The following is a 12,251-nucleotide window of genomic DNA, read 5'->3' as shown; positions in this document are numbered from 1 at the left end:
AACATAGGACTGATGTCGCCATTTTAGCTTTTCCATCCTTCAGCAGGAAGGGGGTGAGGAAATTACATGCATACACACATGTAGACACATATATGCATGTGTGTATGTATGTATATATACATACACCTGTGTGTGTGCATGTGCATGTGTATAAATATGGTTGTGTGTCCTATTGTCCATGTAGGTGTATCTATACCGTCATCTATCATCTAATGGTAGATATCCCTTCAAGATGGGTTTTTTATTTTTTATTAAACTGTTTTTTAACATGAGAGACTATGGACTCTGAAAAACAATCTGAGGGGTTTGAAGTGGCGGGGGGGGGTGGGAGGTTGGGGAACCAGGTGGTGGGTATTATAGAGGGCACGGCTTGCATGGAGCACTGGGTGTGGTGAAAAAATAATGAATACTGTTTTTCTGAAAATAAATAAATTGGAAAAAAATTAGAATCCTATTATAAAAAATTGGCAATTTTAATTTTAGGTTGAATTCACTTTTCATTGTAACTCAGTCTCAAACTGCAATTCATTAACTAATTGGTATGGACACTTGATGCCATATTGTCAGTCTTATTTAAAAACAGGGATTGAGGAACAACAGCTGTAATTAGCCTGCAGAAGGGAATGGAAAAAGAGAAGGTAGGAAGGAGATGACAGTGGTTGCCCTGTGGGATTTTAAAGACAAGCAAATTTATCTGAAGTTGCTTTGTTTAAGTTGCACAGCTTAGTAAAAATAGAAGCTATAACCTGAAGAAGTTTGGGATGTGACCACAAGTAGGAGGTTCTACATCTTATAATTTATGATGATATGTGGGTGTAATGAATCAGTCGACCCTTGGGCATGGGTACAGGATTTGCACATTCTAATACAGCTGGTCTAACTCTCACTTCCAGGGTTTGCTGCCATCATAAAAATGATCACAGCAGGGAAAATGTCAGGATGTATAGACTAGTATCTCCTGATTCAGAATACCAATATTTGTGAAAATTCTATCCTATATAGGCTTTATTTTTTCTTTCAAAAGACATGAGTTTAAAAATGTGTTTTCCCCCTTGTATTGTCACGTTATAATTTAGTACCGAAATAGCAATCTTCCCAGCATATCTAATGAGTTTCTTTGGTCCTATTTTAAAGCTTTTAATCTTCATAAATAATAGCTAAGTAAACTTAAGGCACTTGGACAATTCCTTTAGCTTAATGTATTCAAATCCACGGTTGGCACTTCATTTCTTTTCATTTAAAAATAAATCTATCTTGTCTCGATAGGCTCTACATGAATACACACACCTAACAATATAAATCAAAGCAACACATCCAGAATGATGAGATCTACTTGTTACCTTCAGAAGAAACACACCATTTCTAGAAATGTCTCAAAAATTCTTTTTTGATAAAGCCAATATATATTCTTAAGATAACTCACAACCATACAGTAGTTGCATAAGGATTTCTGAATACGGATGAGAAACCATTTTTTTCAAGAGGATTTCCTTAAACATATGAGAAACTATTTAATATTTTGAGAGCTTGTCCTTCAGAAGAGAAGTTTCCTATCAACTGTACCTAATAGGTGATTTTATGTGCATGGCTTCCCGTTTATACTTCTATGCCTTCCAGAGTCACATTTTAATTTTTGGAGAAAATGTTATCTATGACACCAGTTTTGGCAAGTTTTAAAGCAGAGTTCTGTAGATAATGGTCTTTCTACTCAACATTTCCACACTAATTACAAAAGTAAAAAAGAAAATGAAATGGACACAAAAATCCAACCAAAACATCCCTAAAAAAAAGAGCTATATGCCTGAGAAGCCAACTGAGAATCCTAACTGAAACAAGAAACTGCATCTAAATAATAGTAAAATTCCAAAACTTGCTATTTTTAGGAATTAAAAACACAGACTTACTTGCTTTGTTTTTCCATGCTAGCTACCCTGAGGCATTCCCATCTTGAATTTAGGAGATTCATTTGTTCTTGTACTTCACTTTCTTCATCTTCTGATAATTTCCCTGTTCCAATCAGTTGACTTCCCAGTTGTAGAACATTACCAACCCGTCCCTGATGGGATGTTAAATCCATCATGAACCCCTGACAGGGAAAGAGGTGACAAAAGTTGATACTTTAGATCAATCCTTACAGTTTTGAATGTTATTTTTTTGCAATTTTAAGTTTGTAGCCCATTTAAATTATATTCTCTGTAAAAGGATTTCATTTTTTTAAATGAAAACCAAATACTGTTTTTTTAAAGATTTTATTTATTTGACAGAGAGAGAGAGAGAGAGAGAGAGAACAAGCAGGCAGAGTGGCAGGCAAAGGGAGAAGGAGAAGCAGGCTGCCCGCTGAACAAGGAGCCTGATGTGGGACTCTATCCCAGGACCCTAGGATCATGACTTGAGCCGAAGGCAGCCGCTTAGCTCACTGAGTCACCCAGGTGCTCTCCAATACTGTTTTTAATATGAATTAAGGGCAATTATTAACTTAGGTCAACTTCTGCAGAGAAGCAGATCCTGAGACAGGGATTTGTGTGCAAGTGATTTACTAAGTCAAATCTCCTGGGGAGACCCACAAAAAAGCCAAAGTAGCAGAAAACAGGATAGGAAAGAGGCGGAAAGCAAATGAGTATGTCATTTCAGGAAAAGTCTCCCATCATGCTTAGTACGGCCTGATACCACATGGGTACTCTGGAGTGTAAGTTATATCTTAGCACTGCCTTGACCCAAGAAAAGTGAGCTAGGCTCTCATATACCTGGCATAAGTCACTGGCAAAAATCAGATCTCAGCAACTTCAAGTGTCATTCTTCAAGGCAGAACTTCAAATGCTGGCTGATGGAATCCCATGCCCATAAATATTTATTTGTTTTCATCTCAAAATAAAAACTGAATTACCAAAACACAAGGATTTATGGAGTAATTGAGATAACAAGAGAGACCTGCCATTATGACAAGTCATGAGCTTTGTTTCATAAATCAATGTTTTGCTTTACCTCATGAGTATGAAACTGTTCTTTCACTTCTTCTACATCATTAGAAATCTCTCCTTGGGCTTGCAATGTGTCCTCAGCTGAAAGAAGCCATGAGAGAACTTCTTCTAAAGCTGTTTGGTAACTGTCCAGGTTTACTTCAGCCTCCATTAATGAACGGCCAAATGACTTGTCTTCAGGAGCTTCCAAATGCTGAACAATAAAACAAATTGGGTGTTATACAATTAGTATCTCTGCAGACTGTTCTAATACATTATACAATCAAGCAAATGAAATATTTAAAATGCTAGAAATGTCCACTTGCATTATCAGAGACATGAACAGCAGGCACATACAAGAGCCAGTCTGCATTTTAACATCTCACAAATACATATCCCAATTCTTAAATGGCAGTTGAAATCTACTTCAAATTAATATTTTATTAAACCTTTTCTGGATTATTATAAGGAATGAATTAATACATCATCTCTTCATGTTATATTTTAAACACTACTAATTTTCATCTATCCATATGTAACTCTCCTCACTTCATATTTTCATTCCCTTACATATACACATTATTGGCATTATGGTATTATTACAGATTTTTGTGATGGCATTAAAGGAAACATGTCTTCCCAAGAGATGGGAATGAAATATTTCTGAAGATCTAAAGAGCAGCAAAGTAATCAATATGAAAATCAGTGGAAAAAGAAGGTAAAATTTAAAGAGAAATGCCTCATTCACACATCTGAAATTTCTAACAGTCTGATGACTTCTATAAGTTAAGCTTCTATTTCCAGAAGACCATGGTTTCAGTAGCAAGACACCGTCTTAGGAGAAGTAAAATATGAAGTATTTGCTTCCATGTTTCATTAGAAACCATGAAGCTGAGGACAGCAGCAACAAAGTGGCCATGATTCTATTTTTTTTTAAGATTTTATTTATTTATCTGAGAGAGAGAGGGGGGTAGAGAGCGAGCACAGGCAGACAGAATGGCAGGCAGAGACAGAGGGAGAGGCAGGCTCCCTGCCAGCAAGGAGCCCGATGTGGGACTCGATCCCAGGACGCTGGGATCATGACCTGAGCCGAAGGCAGCCACTCAACCAACTGAGCCACCCAGGCGTCCCAAAGTGGCCATGAGTCTAAAGAGAAGATCCAGGTTACCTCTGAAGGCACTGCTAATCGGGAACGGTTTTCTATTTGCACCACCTTCAGTCCACTATCTAGCTCAAAGGTGTAGAAGAAGCAGGGAGACTGATGGAGAAAACTAATGAGAAAAGATTCCTGTGGACTAGGTAGAGCACTATGCACATTTGTACCTTCTCCCCTCAAGCCAAGTAATGGAGACTTTGGAAGAATCACCTGGAGAGGGTAGGGTAGTTTCCAGGATGGAATACTGACCTCTAAACCTGGCTGTATGTCAGAAGGGATTCCCAAACTATGGAAGCAGTACTACCAAGTGACAGGAGAGAACTTTTGGGACAACCTCTGCTGCTTTAATATTAGGGCAATTGTCAATGGTCAGAATTTTAGCAAGTAGTAAAATATGCATGAATTTTTCTTTGGGTTAAATACACTCATGGCAGGTGGCTGGGCTTCAAAAATCCCAAGGAAGGCTGCACTCGAGAGGGTTTTCTGCTGAAGTAAGGGACAGAGACAAACTGATGATACAGTTAAGCAGAGCAAAGATACTGGAGAAATATTCAGAGAGGAATCTTCTGTACACCCCCAAAGAGAGCAAGCAAACACTGGACCTTAACAAACAGGGTTCTGCAAAGGAAACAAAATACAGGGTAGAAGAACCAGAAGCTACTTGGAAGACTGCATGATTGTGCCTAGGAAAAGATCTATCCTTTAGATGGCTTTCCTCTGACATGTCTGCTTTGAATTTCTAGTCCCTCCCAACACTGGGCCTTATCCCACTGAGCTGTCAGCACCAAGCTAACTGTGCTCTTCTGATAGATGCTCCAACTTGAAAGCTTTATTATTATAACTTTCTTCTACTATTAAGTAAGGATTTAAGATTAAAAGACATACGGCAGCATGTGGTATAATATTTTCATCAAGTGATGTACTCTTCATTTGTTTGTAGAGAACTGGCAGAAATATGTCATCCTAAGACAAAATCACCCAACTCTACAATCTTGCACAGAACACAAGTACCCTGAGAGAGCTATCCCCATGGGCCCACCTCAAGGTCAAGGCAAATTTCTGAAGGTCTTAGGAATCTGAACAGATTCCACGGTGTATCTCTTCTCTCCCCTAAGTACTATTAGTAATAAATAGCAAAGTCAGCATTAAGAGGAGAAAAGTCACAAAAAGGTAGCCTGGGACATGTATATAACAGGACCAGCTTCGTGGTTATGCAATCTGAGAAGCTGTGTGGTGATGGTGACCCAAGGCTCAGAAGGACACCTTACTTGTTTTATCTGCTTCTTGACATTGCCACCTTAAAATCCTTAATAAGTTTATCTCTGAATGTGGGTAATATAAGTGAAGTTCAATAAGGTGACAAAGTGTGCACGTGTGCAGAGGAAGTAAGTACAATAGGTGTGTTCACCCCTATTTGCATATAGTGTTGCTGATGTTCCGTGGGCAGAGAATGCTGGTAGACACATGACATATGGGGATCTAGCAACACTAGAGGCAAGTGCAAGGTAAGCATGTCTACGAATGAGTGAGGGAACTTGTGCTTTCTGTGTGAACCAGAACTTGCCTCCAATGCAGAAAGAAGACAGTTCCAAGAAAACATGTACAACCAAAGAGCCCTTTGATATCCTTCCTTACTCATATTTCTTTCCCGTATTAGCCAACTATTTAGACTAAAATTCACGACAGAGAAAGAAAGGGAAAGGGCAACCTATGGTTTCTTGTCCTTTTGATCCTCCCTCATCTGAATGCTGAAAGTAGACAATATTAGTAGGATGTGCACCCGTCAAGAAGTGAAATAAAAACAGCTAAGTTAGTTGTGCAGCATTTCCACATTAAGAATGAAACACATAGGCACATATAAGCTACAAAATACAAATTGTGTAGCGCTGGTGATTCTGCATGAGTTACATGGTCTTATATTTGCATTTACAACTGCAATTGCACAATATAACAATGAGCAGTAAAACTCATGCTAATACTTTAAACTTTTAATTTTCTTTATTCAGTTTGAAGTTAAACAGCAAATAAAAAACACAAGGGCAAGTCAAGAAAGAGAGACCATGGAATAAAGGAAACAGCTTTATATTTTAATTTTAACAGCTCTTTCCTTCCTGCTTTTTGAGCGAGGGGTTCTATATTTCATTTTTCACTGTACCGCACATCATGCAGCCAGCCCTATGAGTAGGTTAAAAAAAAAGTGCAACTCAATCCTGGATATTTTGACTCCTCTGGGTTACAGGTGAGAGGAGATAGGTGTTTTATTACTATGCACAGTAGAATGTGGGTGTAAAACCCAGGGGCTGGGAGGCAGTCAATGTTTGAATCTTGACTCTGTCCTGAGGTCTTGTTACCCTGGGATGGTTACTTAGCCCCATCATTAGCCTTAGTTTCTTTCTATGCAGAACAGGAGTAATTACACTTTCCTAAAAAGACTGTGGTTAAGAACTGGAGAAGAGTATATAAAGTGTTTAGCAGAATGTCTGACCTTGTGCAAAAACCCAAAAAAGTGCATGATAACTGTAATTATTTTTGGATTCTTATATACATAAGAACCATTATGAAACACAACCTGCTCCAATATTACCTCCTTAAGTCACTGGTTGGACTGCAAAAACCAGAAAATTAGTATAGGACAAAAAGTGATCCAAAAAACTTCTATGAGTAAACATCAAATAAATCAAACCTTTCTGAAACTTGAACATCAACCTAACTCCTACATAAAAGTTCTAAAAATCATTAATGATTTTGATTTCTAACTATCTTCTTTGAAATGATCAACTTAAACAGCACTATTGCTCAAGTAACACAACACTACATTTTCCCAATGTATGATTTGGATTAGAAAAGTAAACATTCCCATCAACAGATAAGTGGATAGAGAAGTTGTGACATATATACACAATGGAATATCACTCGGGCATAAAAGAGAAGGAAATCTTGCCACTTGTGACAACACGGGTGGACCTAGAGGGTATTATGCTAAGTGAAATAAGTCAAACAGAGAAAGACAAATACTGTATGACTTCACTTATATGTGGAGTCTAAAAAACAAAACAGAAACAGACTGATAAATACAGAAAACAAACTGGTGGTGGTCAGTGGGGAGGGGAGGAGGGTGAAATAGGTGAAGAGGACAAAGAGGTACAAACTTCCAGTTATAAAATGCATAAGTCACAGGGATGTAAAGTACAGTATAGGGAATACAGTCAATAATATAACACTGGTGACAGATGGTAACTAGACTTATGGTGATCATTTCATAATCTATATAAATGTCAAATCACCAGTTGTATACCTGAAACTAGTATAATATTGTATGCCAACCACACTTCGATAGAAATAAAATAAATAAAATAAACACTTCATGATTTACTGATATTTACAGAGGCTTGAAATTTTAGAGACAATTTTAAAAGTCAAATCTTTATAGTCAAGGACATGATATCTAGTACTCATAAATTCTGAATCTAGAAGTTTTGTTTGAGGATGTTCATAAAACAAAAACTTTGCAGAGACAGCCTTATTAAAGCTAAATTCAAACATGAATAGGCTGTGTAAAATAACATAAATAACTCAATTAATCATTATTTACATCCATAAACTCAATTCTACATATATACATGATTATGGCCAAAATTGTCAGCTTGACTCTGAGTAATTCTTTCTTTGTCTAGACCACTATTTTTCAAATTTTTTAGTCATGATCTATCAGTGATTCATGAAATCATTTTAGTGGGGCATGTTAAGAAATATTTAATGGGTCATGACCAGGAATATTCTATTTAAAATGAAATAAAACAAATAAGTCTATGTCATTTACATTAAGGATTAATATTGTTTTGTGAGTTTTTATTTCAGATACACATATCTATGTGTTGATATATATGTTCTAGATCAAGATGAAAATATTATTTTCTGTAGTTCATGAAACAGAATTGGAAACAGTTCAAAAATTTCAGCATAGGAAAACCCATGACAGAAGAAGTGTACTTGAATTTCACCTTTGCACATTTTCAGTAGAACCCATGGAACAAAACACATTCTTTATAAATCCACCTTTAACAATGGTGGTTCCCAAGCTCCTTGAGAACTTTCCAGGTGTAATCCAAAATTGATCCCTATATGTGGAGGGCTGGTACAGTCCAAATAAAGATGTAGGCCACTCCAGGTTTATAGATGGCAAGTTTAATAAGCAAGGGAACTAACATACAATTCTTGTTTATATAGAGACCTTAACAATGTTCAGTCACATATACTGTCCGGATGGGCTCAACATCAAATCACTTTTTCAAGGGTGCATCCTTGGAGCAGCTCTAGAAGTGGGGAAGGCAAGTGGAATACACATTCCAAGGTCAAGGGAGGATGTGAAGGGACAAAGTGCCTCCAACTGCCATGGTCCAGCTCAGGGGTCAACAGGCAGTCATGTCCTCTCAGTGACCTCCCCCAACAAAGAGAGAACTTAGAGATACATAGAGAGGCTAACACTTTTGGTTTCAGCTCCTCAAAATACATATTCTTTGCCAAAGTATTTCATATTTCACCTAACCTTGTGGCTAGTTCATACATATAATGGCATCAAAGAAAATTTTCAAGGAAACTTGATCTTTGCTTTTCATAGACCATCTATGCATAAGGAAGAGGTACCAATCATTTTATGAAGGAAGATGCCAGTATCATCAACTGGAACTATTCCCCCCCCCAAGGCTTCAATCTTATTTTAATTTCTGTCTTTATCACAGTAGTTTATGTTTCTCTGCAGTACATTGGGCAAATAATGATTCAGATGAGAGGCATAACAATGGATGGATGAAACACTTCTGGTTGTTTTCAACATTAAGAACATTAAATTTATTCAACATTACCCACATACTTCAGAGGCTTAATGATTGCATTTTGACGTGAAGACTTAACAGATTTTGTTACCTATGTTCCTTGAAGATGGGAAGATGGTGCTATTGCATAAAGGTAGAAGAGTAGAGAGGAAAAAATGAAATAATGAGAGAAGACAAATGAATCTATGTGAATCCTGCAATGTCTAGGACAAATGTCTGGAAACTGATTTCCAGTGACAGAAACTGCTATAATAAAATATAGAGCAACAGCTTTGTCACTACTCCATGCATAACTTTTTTTTAAACCCAGTTTACTATTTGTCTGATCTTGGGTAAGTAAGTTATTTAACCTCTAGGCATCTCAGTTTCCCCATCTGTCAAACGAAGAAAATAAAAATATACCTCCATAGGACTGTTAAAAAGATTATATGACATGATGCATATAAAATGCTAAGCACATTCTAGTTTCCAAGAAATGTTCCACAATGCCTGTATTTGGGGACCAATGTTCATTGAAATGGCAAATGCCTTTTATGAGGAAACACAGTTGAATGAGTTATGTGTATTTTTAGAAGCATGATTTTGGCAATTCAAACTGAGATAAGTCATCAAATGGCTACATATAGGTAGTGAAACCAGCAATCCAGCAAACCACAAAGCTCTTAGAAAAATAGCTGGGACGTTTCCAGAGGGCACAATCTATTACTGAGTAGTTTTATATTTCTGTTGAAACCGATCTATTTTGGCAACTTCCCCAAATGCAACTTTAAAGTGTGAAAGGATTTTTAACCTGGATAAAAACAGTTTTATTGTTCTTGAATGTATAAACACTTCAAGAACATTTGAAAATTTTATCTCATAGCCCCTTTAAATGTGTCATACCTTTTTACAGAGTCGATTCAATGCATGGATGGTGAATTTTTTGGTGCAGTCTATAATCTTTTTATTCTTCAGTGAAAGATTATTTAAAAGCTAAAGGATTACAGAGGGATAGCCAAGTGGTTCTTTTACTGAATAACAGGAGAATAGTTCACAGGAACCAGGATTAGTATGTGGAAAAATTCTCATGACATTTCTACTGTGTTTCCCCAGAGATATAACATGTAAACCAGAGTATTATTTAAAGTATAAAAAAATGACTACAGAAGTGATTTATGAGAAATTAATCCATCATGCAACACTGTACATGACATTCAATCTAATCACACCATTAAATAGGTGATTTTTAATACTGCTTATGTCTAAAATTCAGTTCCACGTTAAGCCCTAATGAGGATTTAAAAAAAAAAAATGGTCTGCTGTTAAGGCGATATTAAAATAACAATCACAACAACAACAACATCTATAAAATCAATAACAACAGCTGTTATTATTTATTGGGTACTTAGTGTCAGTCAATTTGCTAGGCACTTAATGTGCACTATATCATTTTTTACCACATCAAATCAGCACGACAGATCATAGCAGGATGAGGAAGTGGGAGCAGAAAAATTAAAGAATATGCCAAGGCTCACAATGTTCATTTGCTGGTCTGTGATTTCAAACCAACTTGATTGGATTACAAACACATATCTTTAATTTGATACATCTCTATAAATAAAGAAAATAAGTTCAAAATCTATGAAACAGGGAGATGGAAGGGGATGGGATAACTGGGCGACAGGCACTAAGAAGGGCACTTGATAGAATGAGCACTGGTGTGATATGCAACTGATCAATCACTCAACTCCATCTCTGAAACTAATAATACACTCTATGTTAAAGAATTGAATTTAAATAAAATTAAATTAAAAAATAAAGAATCTATGAAGCATTCTCTCCATAAAATATCTTAGTAAGACTTCTTAAAAGTAAAATAATATATATATTGATAATTTATCTGTAACTCTGTGTAGTGATAGGCGTTAAATAAACTACTGTTGCCATTTTACAATATTGTGAATCATTATGTTGTATGCAGGTGGTGTACACTTAAAACTAATATGATGTTATATTATAATTACATCTCAATAAAAACAACAAATACATAATAAAATTATTAGGGTAAGATATAGCTCAGGTTCACTAAAAAGAAATGTTATTGTACTAGTATTCTAACTCAAATCTCCTTAGTCACTTGGGAAGGATTTCACTTTCCTTTTTTTTTTTTTTTTTTTTTGCTTTTATTTATTTGACAGAAAGAGACACAGCGAGAGAGGGAACACAAGGAGTGAGAAAGGGAGAAGGAGAAGCAGGCTTCCCGATGAGCAGGTAGCCTGAGGCAGGGCTTGATCCCAGGACCCTGGGATCATGATCTGAGCTGAAGGTACTTAACCGACTAAGCCACCCAGGTGCCCCAAGGCTTTCAATTTCCAATGGCAACTGTATTACAAGTTGTCTTATGCCAAGGACATAAGATGAGTCCATTTAAAGAAAGCTAAAAGGAAAAGTTGATAAGAGATAGTCAAAGCCATTCCATTCAGCTTATAGTTCAGTTAATAAATTTTGCCTTGAAAAATTATCTATGCATTTTTTTTCTTTTCTTCACTTCCACAATTTCAGAGTCAATGGTTTGAAACCACTAAAAAAAAATAATACCTGGGTCCCATAATGTTAGTGAGTCAGGAATCCAACGTAGAGTTTAGAATAATGCTTGTAAGACAAAGACTGATATCACACAGATCACACCGAAGAAGGGAACAACAAAAGGCAGAAATGTGATATAGCCCAGGTGATGGTGCAGACTCCCTTATAAGACAGAAGAAGACGAGCAAAAAGTAAAGTAATATCAATATTTTCTAAAGGAAGACATGTGCCAAACCCACCGTTTGAACCCTGAACCTTCTACAATTCCCATCCCTTGACTTTCATTTTTAAGATCAGCTAAGCTGATTTTCTTCACTATTACAGAATGTCTCGCAGAAGTGTTATATTGTGCTTAGCATGCTCTGCTGTGTGTGTGTGGGGTGTGTGTGTGTGTGTGTGTATATATATATCTGTTATAAATATATATATGTTTCAATGTGTATATATAATTACAAAACACATTATGACCTATATATGTGTAATATATACATATATTACATACACACACACACACATATATATAATGAAAACTATTAACCAAATACACTGACACCATGGATGGTGAATTTTTTGGTGCAGTCTATAATCTTTTTATTCTTCAGTGAAAGATTATTTAAAAGCTAAAGGATTACAGAGGTATAGCCAAGTGGTTCTTTTACTAAATAACAGGAGAATAGTTCACAGGAACCAGGATTAGTATGTGGAAAAATTTATAGTTTGCTTGAACACATATAATGGTAA

General features: G+C 36.3%; 1 protein-coding gene across 7 annotated transcripts in view; it reads right to left on the bottom strand.

The window, feature by feature from the left end:
• DMD (dystrophin) overlaps positions 1-12,251 on the bottom strand; it is a 1,990,807-nt gene that overhangs the window by 1,530,226 nt on the left and 448,330 nt on the right. For all 7 annotated transcript variants that reach the window (XM_044235639.1, XM_044235638.1, XM_044235634.1 and 4 more), the window contains 2 exons: positions 2,983-3,171; positions 1,905-2,086 (listed from right to left, as the gene is read on the bottom strand). In XM_044235639.1, coding sequence (XP_044091574.1) covers positions 1,905-2,086; positions 2,983-3,171 — 371 coding nt within the window. The remainder of the gene's footprint in view (positions 1-1,904; positions 2,087-2,982; positions 3,172-12,251) is intronic.

Source organism: Neovison vison, chromosome X, assembly GCF_020171115.1.
Source record: "Neovison vison isolate M4711 chromosome X, ASM_NN_V1, whole genome shotgun sequence".
Lineage (NCBI taxonomy): Eukaryota > Metazoa > Chordata > Mammalia > Carnivora > Mustelidae > Neogale > Neogale vison.
Note: the sequence above shows the minus strand (reverse complement) of the source record. Positions and strands in the feature narration are given on the sequence as shown.